Source organism: Notolepis coatsorum (assembly GCF_963971535.1).
Source record: "Notolepis coatsorum genome assembly, chromosome: 5".
Classification (NCBI taxonomy): Eukaryota; Metazoa; Chordata; class Actinopteri; order Aulopiformes; family Paralepididae; genus Notolepis; species Notolepis coatsorum.
Window position 1 is genome coordinate 105540153 of NC_140169.1, and position 13713 is coordinate 105553865.

Here is a 13713-nt window from a genome sequence, read left to right on the forward strand (position 1 = left end):
CAGACATGGGTTTTGGTGTCTTGTCTGGTCCTAGCTGTGGGTTTTGCAGTCTGAAATGTTGTGTTATCCTGGGAAAACATGATGTTGGTTGAAACGTTTACATTAAAAGAAGCCAATCAGAACTGGCCCCACTGTTTTTATGAAATTCTTGGAGCATTTGGAGCTGTGAACAGCGCCTACCGTCCTAATCTAATGCCTGGTTCAGAAATGTTTTGTTTACTTTTGAGCGTGGGCGACCGATCAGGAAAAAATAATAATGAATTTGAAATGTGGTGTGTGCTTTATCTCTATGTCTGCTACACCCACCAAAAGATTCCATAGATCAGGGCTATTCAACTAAATTGTTCAGGGGGCCACATTGTCAGAAACCCAAGGGGCCAGGGGCCGGACTGCCACGGCGCCTCCCCGTGCTATGAATATATGTACACTTGACACAACACGCAACCACATTTCACACCTTTTATTTAACTACATTGCAAAAGTAGTATACTTTTCAAAAAAAGTGCTTCATTTATGTGCCACATCTGCAACATCTCCTGCAAAAAGTGCTTCATTTTATGACTGTGCAACAACTGCAACATCTCCTCTTCAACATTTCAATATAAAAATAAAATAAAAAACAAACAAGTGCATGATGTGCATCTGAACATTCTAACATCAACACTTGAACAAAAACACATTTATAGTGCAGCTGAGCTTATGAAAAAGTGCTTCATGTCTGTGCAACAACAGCAAATCACAGCATCTTATTAGCACTTATTGTCCACTCTTAACACTCAAACATCAGGGGGGGTGGGGGGCAGACAGGCCTAGCCTACATACACACATCTAATGAGAGAGATTGCACTTCTTTGACTGGGCAATGGCAGAGAAAGAGGGTTCATAGGAAGTGAGGGCTACCCGCAAACAGTGATGCAAATGCTCATTTGTCAAGGAGGCACAGTTGCTTGTTTTAATGGCATTCATGTGAGAGAAACTGGATTCACAGGTGTATGTTGAGCCAAACATTGTTAGCACAGATATTGCCAGCGTTTTTATTTTGGGGAATGTGTTGACATGAATACACTTTATCCAAAATGTTGTGGTGGATTCATTCTCAAGTGCCTGCTTCAGAGCAGATGATGCTTGCATGTCAATTATTTCAAGTTGCAGGAGACCTTCATCAATGTGAAGTGATGCAAGGAACTATTGTCCTTTTGTGGAAATAGCAGCTACATTGGCAAATGGGTTGCTCCAGGGTTTCCGTTGTCCGGTAATTACCGGTTTTTGACCGGCAAAATCTGTTGAAGTCCGACATATTTAAATCTCTCTGGTCATAATGTCCGGTGAAAATAATTCCCTCTAAGCACAATTTGAATTGTATTAAAATAGTTATTTGTTTCATTGTTGCTTCACCAAGCAGGTCTAATAATGACAACGATGTGTGTTCTATTATGATATGTGTGTAGTGTTCTGATAACGACTATTGGTGAAGCGATGTCGAGATTCATTTTGGGTGGCAGCGGGAGCTAGATTTGCGAGAAGCATGCAACTGCAGAGCCGCAGAGCTGACAGTTGTGCGCGCACAGTGCAATACTGCAATTCAGCCATTGGAAATTCAGCTGTTGGATGGGGGGCGCTGCTGAGCGGTCCCCAGACCGGACCTGAAAGCACCGCTGGCTCTGCGGCTCTGCAGCTGCACGCTCTCGCAAATCCAGTACCAAGTCGTACTGATGAACAGTGAACATGTCGGATATATAGAATTATGATTATTATGTCTGTGTACAAATGGCGAACGTACTATGTGGTTGTTCCGACCATTCCGGTATAATGAGTAAATACGTAACATAACGATTATAATTATATATTAAAAAAAAAAAAAAATTCTTTTTTTTGGAAATCTTCCGCAGGCCGGTCCAAATTGCTTGGCGGGCCGGATCTGGCCCGCGGGCCGCCAGTTGAATAGCCCTGCCATAGATGCTGGGAGATAAAATTGTCAAACTGATACTCCATAGAGGTCTAAGCACTCGACTACCACCGCAGAGACCCGGGTTAAATTCCCGGGCTTGGTCAGTCATCCCTACGAGCACGATTGTCAGTGTTGGCGGGTGGGAAGCCAGTGGGGTACGAGTCCTGGGAGGAGATGGTGTGAACCTCAGCACGCATTACACTCTCCCAGCGAAACTCCCAGCTGTGAGGTGACAGAAATGGACACATTTCTAAATAGTCTCGTTTAAAACAAAAAAAGTATGAACATTGGCATGGTGTACCTTTCTGTGTGTATTCATCCACAATCTATAGCTTACGTAACATTAGTAGCTAGCTAGCTTGGTGCAGTGCTTTGCCCCAGAGTGTAACCACAGGTCTGAGAAGAGGGCCTGCACATCTTACTCGTTCCCGAAACTTAATACGGAGCGACAGCGCTGGGCCAAACTGATAAGGTGAGCTAATCTCTAGCAGGCTCCGATTGTCATGATTGTCATTTCGCTGTATAAATCTTGATACAACTAACGTTAGGCTATATTCTAATAATAATATAAAAAAAAACAGTTTTTGTGCATTTTGTATTTCTTTCCTATTGAAATCCAGTCTAAATAGATTCTACCTTTTACCTTGATATAAACGTATGCAAAACACAGCCAAGCGTATTCTATATGGTTCATTATACTCTATTCAGTATTCTATATATATGATTCATTATTCTATATCTATGGTTCATTATTCTATATATATGGTTCATTATTCTATATATATGGTTAATTATTTTATATATGTGGTTCAGTATTCTATATATAGGATTCATTATTCTATATCTATGGTTCATTATTCTATATGGTTCATTATTCTATATATGTGGTTCAGTATTCTATATATATATGATTCATTATTCTATATCTATGGTTCAGTATTCTATATATATGATTCAAAACTCCTCTACATGCCCTGATTTATTCAAATGGCTCTCTCCTCTTTGTATACTTTTGTCCTCACCAACAAAGTATGCTGCCAGGGAACTTATGGACACGACAGTAGACATTGCTAACATCTAGTACGTTTAGCTAGGTAACGTTAGCTATGGGTAAAGTTAACGTTAGTTAGCTTGGTGGTATCAGCGGAACTGGCAATGGCCGTGACGTGTATTAGGAATTAGGCGACAGCACTGAGCGAAAGGCGTTCTACTGGTAAGTGTAGTTCTTTTTAAACGACAAATTAAACAACCTTATAACCAAAACTGGTTAAACAATAATGTTAGTGATAGAAGGGAACTATATTTTGTGCAAAAATGGAAAGCTTGCCAATGTTCATGAGGCAGAATTATTACAATAGCCAATAATACATTTTCCCAATGATAAATCCCTATACGGGTGGACCGTGCGTCAGACTACACCTCCCTATACATATAGACTATTTTCCAGGGTATTAAGAAATTGTAAAAAACAAAACAAATGGGACCTTTGAAAGAGGAGACAGCGCTGGGAGAGGTGGACAGACAGAGGAACAGCAAAGTGATTTAAGGGAAGGCGATGCTGTGAGAAACCCCCTATGTCTAGTTTAGCCGAGCCGCAGGCTAACGTATATATATATATATATATATATATATATATTATATATGTGTCAGTAGTGCTACGGACTGGGAACGTCTGGTTTTCCCAAGTCTACTGTAGTTTTCAGAATTCACCACATCAAAAGAGCACTATCGATCCCTTGGATGATGTTTTTCAATCCAAAACAGTTGGCACTCTGAAAAACAACAAAGTTCAAGGCACTCTTCATATATAAAAAAGCAGTGAATGCCCTGAAGAAGGCAGTTTTTTATTGTTCAAACATGAACTAAGCAATATATTAAAGCTTTTTTATATATGAAGAGTGCCTTGAACTTTGTTGTTTTTCTACTGGCTCCCCAATATCCAAAGAGCACCTTCTAAACACTAGATTCACACTACAAGAACGCTGTAGCAGCCCTCCTTCTTGTTCAAGACAGTTGGCACTCTGTTGGCTCTCAGCCTTCAGCTCGCAGCCTTCCTCCTCCTAACTGTTCTCAGTTTTCAACAATATCTCCCCGTCGTATTGACGTCACTTTGATGCAGCGAATCCTGAGATCCAGACTTCGGGGGGAAAAGCGGAACAACAATGTGCAGCATTTGCTATTTTTTCCCAAATCGGTCACGCCGACACACAATACATTTGCCTAAAGGCTTGTGGCTCTAAATTAAGTGCCGTGTCGGCTTCCTTTAAAGCGAACGACAAGTGAAGCGATGGGAGAGGAAGACAAAGGAGGGTGAGGGTATGTGAGGTAATGTCATTTGAGAGACGGAGGGAGGGGTTGGGGAGATAGATAGGGGGGCAGGGAGGGAGGGAAAAAGAAGAGAAGAGAGGACAGCGTGTAAAGAGAGAGAGATAAATAGAGAGAGACGAGCGAAGCCTGAGGCAGAGGAGAGGTGGGAGAGAGAACGAGGGAGTGAACGAGAAGAGAGAGAGAAAAAAAAACATGAAAAGTACCGTTTTCACCTGCAATTCGCCTGAGGGGGCAAGCAAGCCAGGGAGGAGGAGGGGGAGGGATAGGGAGATTGTTGCATTGAAAAAAATAGTGTGGAAAAAGAATTTGGGAAGGAGGAAGGGATGGAGGGAGGGAAGGCGGCAGAGAGAGAGAGAGAGAGAGAGAGAGAGAGAGAGAGAGAGAGAGAGAGAGAGAGAGAACTGCCTCAGGCCAGGTGGGTGGAGAGAAGAGAGGTGTATAGGAAGGAAGCCATGGAGGAAAAGATAAAGAACAAAATATAAGTGTATGTTTTTTTGTATCTTTTATCTGGGAAGTGCCCCAGGTGAGGTGGTGGGAGGAGGAATGGGGGAAGAAAGAGATAGAGAGAGAGAGAGGGGGGGGTGTACTTGTAGAGGACAGGAGTGTGAAACAAGTTGAATCATTTTATCTTCATCCACTGGGACTCAACTGCTACAAAAGTCAGTCAATGATTCAATGCATCAATCAATAGCTCCTTCTAAACAGAGATCCCACAATATTTCCGTAAAGCCCTCAAAATGCCGGCTTTGCCCTTTTTTTTTTTTTTTTATCACTCAACCAAATAAAGCCGGCAAAATGTGTGTGATTTTACATAGCATGCCAGTGTGTAAAGGCCAGTTCAGATCAAGATTCGCAACAAGACTGGATGCAACTTGCTCAAGCATTCCAAGACGTGTGATTGTAGTAAATGTCCTGAAAACCGGGCCATTCTCATGAAAGCAAGATGGCAGAGACGAGTTAGGAAGGTGTGGCACAGAAGTAGTAAGAACTCTACAGTGTGTCTCAGGCTGTGGGGCTGAAATAGGTTTGGCGTGCTGCAGGTCTTTTGTTCTTCTCTCCCTAATTCGTTTGATGGCAAGAAACACTGCTTTTATCTCCACTCCTTCGTATATTGTAGGCTTATTTGAACTCCCTCTGTGCTTAAAAAATACAATAAAATACAAAGTTTTATATGGCGACCCGCATCTCCAAAGGCACACACACGTGCGCACACACACACACGCGCGCACACACACACACACACACACACACACACACACACACACACACACACACACACACACACACACACACACACACACACACACACACACACACACACACACACACACACACACACACACACACACACACACACACACACACACACACACACACACACACACACACACACACACACACACACACACACACACACACACACCTTGGGGACACACCTAGACTGCTGAGGGAGTCACAATAACTGAGGGAAATGGAATCAATTTGACATTAACTCATGATGATGACTTAAGACAAGCTGAATGTTGACATGTCCCAAAAATACAGTGTTGCTGTTTTGTCTGGTGTAGGAGTCCAGGGCAGCCAGTTGGTTTTATATTGTGAACCTTTTATCAGAAATGTGCGTCTTCTCACGTTGCATATTCTTTTAATTAAACATATAACACATTTAGTGAATTATTATTATTATGATTGTTATCTAATGTGGTCAGCCTTTGTTCTATTCCACCTTTCGTGCGATACCTGATGGCTGGATAGAGCAATATTCAGGCAGGTACAGTAGGTGGTACGGGTATAGCGACACGGAGCACTGGTTATGATATTACCTACAAGCTACAAGGACCTAGCATGTCCTTCATGCTCTGTAAATAACTATGTACAAATACCGTGATGTCCCACTATGTTACCTGTTTATTGCACAATGTTGTCTATTGGATTCTATTATATGTTGTACTACTGTATTGCACATCGTTGCGGGCAAGACCACCCGCATTTCATTGTATACTTGTATGCCGTGACAAATAAAACTCTTGACTTGAGCTAACCCCCACAGAATTAACCACATCGTCAAAACATCACACCCATGTCTCTGCATTCCCATTCCCACAGACGCGGGAGCTAACCCACCCTGACAAAGCGATTACCTCGGCTGATGGCTTAATACCGGATCAACGATACCTCCCTATTCCGGGTTTGTACCTTTTATACAGAACGGCGTGGCGGAATAATGGTGCATTATTCCCGCCTTGAACAACCTGTATAATAGAAGCGAACCAGTCATGTGATTTTCTGCGACAGCTCTCTGATGTGATATGTCGACTCGAGTTTGTTTGTATTGATTTTGATTCATTGTAGGGTTTATGTGTTTTTTACTTTATGTGCTATACTTTTGATTGCTTGCTGAAAATAAATGTGTCCCTTGGGAGATAATAAAAAAAATATATATAGAATTCAGTCAGTCAGTCAGTCAGTCAGTCAGTCAGTCAGTCAGTCAGTCAGTCAGTCAGTCAGTCAGTCAGTCAGTCAGTCAGTCAGTCAGTCAGTCAGTCAGTCAGTCAGTCAGTCAGTCAGTCAGTCAGTCAGTCAGTCAGTCAGTCAGTCAGTCAGTCAGTCAGCCAGTCAGTCAGCCAGCCAGTCAGCCATTCAGTTAGTTAATCAGTAATTAGTTAATTGGTCAGTCAGTCAGTCAGCTAACCAGGCAGGTCAGTCTATCCATCCATCCATCCATCCATCCATCCATCCATCCATCCATCTTACGCAGGAACAATAAAAAATAGAAGCCTCAGTGGATGCTTGGTCAGCCAGTCAGTCTTAGGGAGTAATTCAATCCGACAGCAGTCAGTCAGTAGTCATGATGGGGCTATCTCTAGTGGTCACCAGCAGCGGTGTGAGGGGTTACCTGTGGTGGTATGTCTGGTGCAGGGTGGGGGGAGAGGTGGAGGGTGTGACCAGGCCAGGGGAGTAGGGGTGGTATGGAGTCTTCTTCAGCGCCTGGATCAGGTTGTGCCTGTACTCTGGGTCTATGGACCACAGCGAGCCTTTGCCTATGCTCTGTGGAGAGAGAGAGAGAGAGAGAGAGAGAGAGAGAGAGAGAGAGAGAGAGAGATCATGTCATTCAATATTGATACTCTGATAAACATCCAATCTTAAAACAGAGAACATTTGTGAAGTCCCCTTATTATAGATACACACACACACACACACACACACACACACACACACACACACACACACACACACACACACACACACACACACACACACACACACACACACACACACACACACACACACACACACACACACACACACACACACACACACACACACACACACACACACACACACACACACACACACACACACACACACACACACACAGCAACATCATGAGTTATCTGAGGCAGTAACATCAATACTTGTGTTCTTTTCTCCTCTCCTGTCCTCTCCTCTCCTCTAATCTCCTCCACTCCACTCATCACGAAAATGCAGTGATGACCACTTATTCACAAAGCAAGCAAACAACAATGCTACCTTCCTACTGAGAGCATTCACAGAATCTGCTTGATAAAACAGCAAGCATCAACCTTCCTTTTGATAGACTATTTCATTAACTTAATATCTCACACATAACCACAAAAGCATGCCCCCCCCCCCCATACACTTTATGTCCCACACTCTCCCCCAGCCAGGCACCCAGTATCAAAATACATTTGACCTAACGACCTGTGCCTGGCCACATGTCACACCGGCTACTGAAGGCTGTACAAGCAAAGCTCATAATATTATATTCAACAGCAACTCACATAGTCAAGGCTTTAAAACGAATGGATAAATCAATCTTAGCCCACAATCCCACTTTCCAAAACCCTTTTCTTTTAGATCTCTTCCTCTACCGGCTACTTTTGCTTGTACAGCATTACTATATGAATTGAAAATGGGGGACCCTGATGGAAACAAGACAAATGTCTTTCTCTGGTCTGCATCCCCTTAACAATTGTGTGTATTGAGCCGTACTGTATTGTACCCATTCTGCAATCTGTTAAATAAAGTTTTCATTCATTCATTCATACCATTCTCTCTCTTTTCCCCACTCCCCAACCACCTGGAGACAGCGAGTCTCAAAGTATCAAACGGTCAGCAGGATACTGGTTAACCCAGACAACCTCTATGTAACTAGATTTTCCGGACCAGCCACTGAACCATCTCAGATGACACAAATTTAGACTTGGGACCACCATTTAGGAGCATTTCTGTCAAACCATCCATCATCAAACCATCCTCTCGTACCATCTGAAATAGAATTCAGAACCAATATAAGCTGTCTGTACACATTTCTCTGGACGCACTCTGACAACAGCTCTCGTGCGCGAGGCGTGTCAAGTGTGTCACGATCCGTGCTTACTGCCTCTTACTGCCTCTTACTGCCTCTCACTGCCTCTCACTGCCTCTTACTGCCTCTTACTGCCTCTTACTGCCTCTTACTGCCTCTTACTGCCTCTTACTGCCTCTCACTGCCTCTTACTGCCTCTCACTGCCTCTTACTGCCTCTTACTGCCTCTTACTGCCTCTTACTGCCTCTTACTGCCTCTTACTGCCTCTTACTGCCTCTTACTGCCTCTTACTGCCTCTTACTGCCTCTTACTGCCTCTCACTGCCTCCCCTCAGGCTCCATGCTTACTGCCTCTTACTGCCTCTTACTGCCTCCTACTGCCTCTTACTGCCTCTTACTGCCTCTTACTGCCTCCCCTCAGGCTCCATGTTTACTGCCTCTTACTGCCTCTTACTGCCTCCCCTCAGGCTCCATGCTTACTGCCTCTCACTGCCTCTTACTGCCTCTTACTGCCTCTTACTGCCTCCTACTGCCTCTTACTGCCTCTTACTGCCTCTTACTGCCTCTTACTGCCTCTTACTGCCTCTTACTGCCTCTTACTGCCTCTTACTGCCTCGTACTGCCTCTTACTGCCCCTTACTGCCTCTTACTGCCTCTTACTGCCTCTTACTGCCTCTTACTGCCTCTTACTGCCTCTTACTGCCTCCCCTCAGGCTCCATGCTTACTGCCTCTTACTGCCTCCCCTCAGGCTCCATGCTTACTGCCTCTTACTGCCTCCCCTCAGGCTCTGTGCTTACTGCCTCTTACTGCCTCCCCTCAGGCTCCATGCTTACTGCCTCTTACTGCCTCTTACTGCCTCCCCTCAGGCTCCGTGCTTACTGCCTCTTACTGCCTCCCCTCAGGCTCCATGCTTACTGCCTCTTACTGCCTCCCCTCAGGCTCCATGCTTACTGCCTCTTACTGCCTCCCCTCAGGCTCCATGCTTACTGCCTCTTACTGCCTCCCCTCAGGCTCCATGCTTACTGCCTCTTACTGCCTCTTACTGCCTCCCCTCAGGCTCCGTGCTTACTGCCTCTTACTGCCTCCCCTCAGGCTCCATGCTTACTGCCTCTTACTGCCTCCCCTCAGGCTCCATGCTTACTGCCTCCCCTCAGGCTCCATGCTTACTGCCTCTTACTGCCTCCCCTCAGGCTCCATGCTTACTGCCTCTTACTGCATCCCCTCAGGCTCCATGCTTACTGCCTCCCCTCAGGCTCCATGCTTACTGCCTCTTAGGGCCTTTTCTCACTCACCCTATTCGTTTCTATTTCGTTCCGTTCTGCCCGTTCCAATATCTGATTCGAACTCCCCCCCCCCCCCTCTCCCCCCTCTAGTTTGTGTACACACTTCAGTCTGGGTGCGCTCTGGGTTTTGTTTACGGTTTGCGTTTTGAGCTTGTAAGCTTGCCGTAGTCGATGATGTCACGCTCGAAATGTAAACACAGGAAGTGTGTTAACACGGAGACTGGAGAATGGATGTTGATATAAAGAAACAAATAACTAATAAATATGAAGTTATATTTGAACCTCTGTTGTCAAGCCTTGTCAATATAACCCACCCCCCTTTTCTCACGAATGGAACTCTGTTGTAGAGTCCGCTTTTGATCGTTTTGCAGGGTTAACAATAACGCTAAGCTAACGGCTAACGCTAACGTTACTACATGCAACATACTAGTAACATTGCTTGCATCGATTATATTGAATGTCATTGATCTACTGGTCGACCGAAAATGTAAACGGGAATGTCTTAACACGACTGCGGACTCTGGATGTTGATATAAAATGAACAAATTGCCAATAAATATGAAGTTATATTTGAACCTCTGTTGTCAAGCCATGTCAATATAACCCACCCCATTTTATCACGAATGGATGGTGTTGTAGAGTCCGCTTTTGAGCGTTTTGAGCGATCTACTGGTCGACCACGGCCAACTGGTTGGGCACCACTGGTCTAATAGAAATAAATGCATTCGAACAATGTATAGACATAGCAATGGCAAACAAAATGTATGACGTTATGTCAGCACCAGGCGCCACGCCCGTGAAAAGGTACAAGCTCGCAAAGCCACACCCCCCGTTCTCCCGGGACCGACCCCGAGACCACCTCTGCCAGCTGATCCCGTTCAGCGGGGGGTGAAACGAATCAGCGCCGACTCGCACCCCAAAAGGGGTGAGTGAGAACACTGCCCCCCGTGCTCCGGGACGGTGATTCGATACAAAAGGCTGAGTGTGAAAGCCCCCTTACTGCCTCCCCTCAGGCTCCATGCTTACTGCCTCTTACTGCCTCTTACTGCCTCTTACTGCCTCCCCTCAGGCTCCATGCTTACTGCCTCTTACTGCCTCCCCTCAGGCTCCGTGCTTACTGCCTCTTACTGCCTCCCCTCAGGCTCCATGCTTACTGCCTCTTACTGCCTCCCCTCAGGCTCCATGCTTACTGCCTCTTACTGCCTCCCCTCAGGCTCCATGCTCACTGCCTCTTACTGCCTCCCCTCAGGCTCCATGCTTACTGCCTCTTACTGCCTCCCCTCAGGCTCCATGCTTACTGCCTCTTACTGCCTCTTACTGCCTCCCCTCAGGCTCCATGCTTACTGCCTCTTACTGCCTCTTACTGCCTCCCCTCAGGCTCCATGCTTACTGCCTCCCCTCAGGCTCCATTACTGCATCCCCTCAGGCTCCATTACTGCCTCCCCTCAGGCTCCATGCTTACTGCCTCTTACTGCCTCCCCTCAGGCTCCATGCTTACTGCCTCTTACTGCCTCCCCTCAGGCTCCATGCTCACTGCCTCCCCTCAGGCTCCATGCTTACTGCCTCTTACTGCCTCCCCTCAGGCTCCATGCTTACTGCCTCTTACTGCCTCCCCTCAGGCTCCATGCTTACTGCCTCTTACTGCCTCCCCTCAGGCTCCATGCTTACTGCCTCTTACTGCCTCCCCTCAGGCTCCGTGCTTACTGCCTCTTACTGCCTCCCCTCAGGCTCCATGCTTACTGCCTCTTACTGCCTCTTACTGCCTCTTACTGCCTCCCCTCAGGCTCCGTGCTTACTGCCTCTTACTGCCTCCCCTCAGGCTCCGTGCTTACTGCCTCCCCTCAGGCTCCATGCTTACTGCCTCCCCTCAGGCTCCATGCTTACTGCCTCCCCTCAGGCTCCATGCTTACTGCCTCCCCTCAGGCTCCATGCTTACTGCCTCTTACTGCCTCCCCTCAGGCTCCATGCTTACTGCCTCTTACTGCCTCCCCTCAGGCTCCATGCTTACTGCCTCCCCTCAGGCTCCATGCTTACTGCCTCTTACTGCCTCTTACTGTCTCTTACTGCCTCTTACTGCCTCCCCTCAGGCTCCATGCTCACTGCCTCCCCTCAGGCTCCATGCTTACTGCCTCCCCTCAGGCTCCATGCTCACTGCCTCCCCTCAGGCTCCATGCTTACTGCCTCTTACTGCCTCTTACGGCCTCCCCTCAGGCTCCATGCTTACTGCCTCCCCTCAGGCTCCATGCTTACTGCCTCCCCTCAGGCTCCATGCTTACTGCCTCTTACTGCCTCCCCTCAGGCTCCATGCTTACTGCCTCCCCTCAGGCTCCATGCTTACTGCCTCTTACTGCCTCCCCTCAGGCTCCGTGCTTACTGCCTCTTACTGCCTCCCCTCAGGCTCCATGCTTACTGCCTCTCACTGCCTCCCCTCAGGCTCCATGCTTACTGCCTCTTACTGCCTCCCCTCAGGCTCCATGCTTACTGCCTCCCCTCAGGCTCCGTGCTTACTGCCTCTTACTGCCTCCCCTCAGGCTCCATGCTTACTGCCTCTTACTGCCTCCCCTCAGGCTCCGTGCTTACTGCCTCTTACTGCCTCTTACTGCCTCTTACTGCCTCTTACTGCCTCTTACTGCCTCCCCTCAGGCTCCATGCTTACTGCCTCTTACTGCCTCCCCTCAGGCTCCGTGCTTACTGCCTCTTACTGCCTCCCCTCAGGCTCCGTGCTTACTGCCTCTTACCGCCTCCCCTCAGGCTCCATGCTTACTGCCTCTTACTGCCTCCCCTCAGGCTCCATGCTCACTGCCTCTTACTGCCTCCCCTCAGGCTCCATGCTTACTGCCTCTTACTGCCTCCCCTCAGGCTCCATGCTTACTGCCTCTTACTGCCTCCCCTCAGGCTCCATGCTTACTGCCTCTTACTGCCTCCCCTCAGGCTCCATGCTTACTGCCTCCCCTCAGGCTCCATGCTTACTGCCTCCCCTCAGGCTCCATGCTTACTGCCCCGCCCACTCAAGAAACAGGAAGTGTTCCATGTTCATCCCATTGATGCGTCTTCCTTCATTAGAGTATCTTTGACACTAGCACCACCACCACCCACACCCTCCTCACAGTGCTGTTGGACAGGGATGCACTACACAGCGACTGTTTGTCAAGAGCTACAGACCAGGGGTGCCATCGATACCCATCCTGGTATTGGATATTACACACCAACAACATCAATACATACACACATACACCAACATCATCAATACTCACACACACACACACACACACACACACACACACACACACACACACACACACACACACACACACACACACACACACACACACACACACACACACACACACACACACACACACACACACACACACACACACACACACACACACACACACAGAGTGGGTGTTCATTGTTTTCTGCCATCTTCTTGATTTTATGAATTGTACCTTTTTCTTTTTAATCTCGTTGTTATTTCATGCTTTGGCAACATTGTCTTTTTTTTACCTTCATGCCAATCAAGCAAACTGAATTTGAGTTATTGGTCTGACTGGACAGGGTTTCTCTAATACCATTACAATACTCCAGAGACATGTCACGAGATTGACTTTTCCAAAAGGAAAGTCAATCGAACCTCTGCATTTTAGATCTCTGTCTATTGTGTCTAATAGTCTCATATTGTTCAGATCCATACTCGGTATCGGAGAGTTTAGGCTTCAGAACCACCGTCGCTGGGTGTAAATGTGGACGCAGATCTACATATTTCAAACGAATCTATAGTATTTCAGAATGAGGCTGTAATACACATCGATTGTTCTGTAAA

At 46.7% G+C, this 13713-nt stretch overlaps 1 protein-coding gene across 1 annotated transcript in view; it reads right to left on the bottom strand.

Moving 5' to 3' along the window:
• The window catches only part of LOC311228302 (forkhead box protein N3-like), a gene marked incomplete at its 5' end in the record, with an annotated part of 161922 nt that overhangs the window by 34037 nt on the left and 114172 nt on the right, over positions 1 to 13713 (bottom strand). The window contains one exon of the mRNA XM_084314210.1: positions 7173 to 7324. Coding sequence (XP_084170336.1) covers positions 7173 to 7324 — 152 coding nt within the window. The remainder of the gene's footprint in view (positions 1 to 7172; positions 7325 to 13713) is intronic.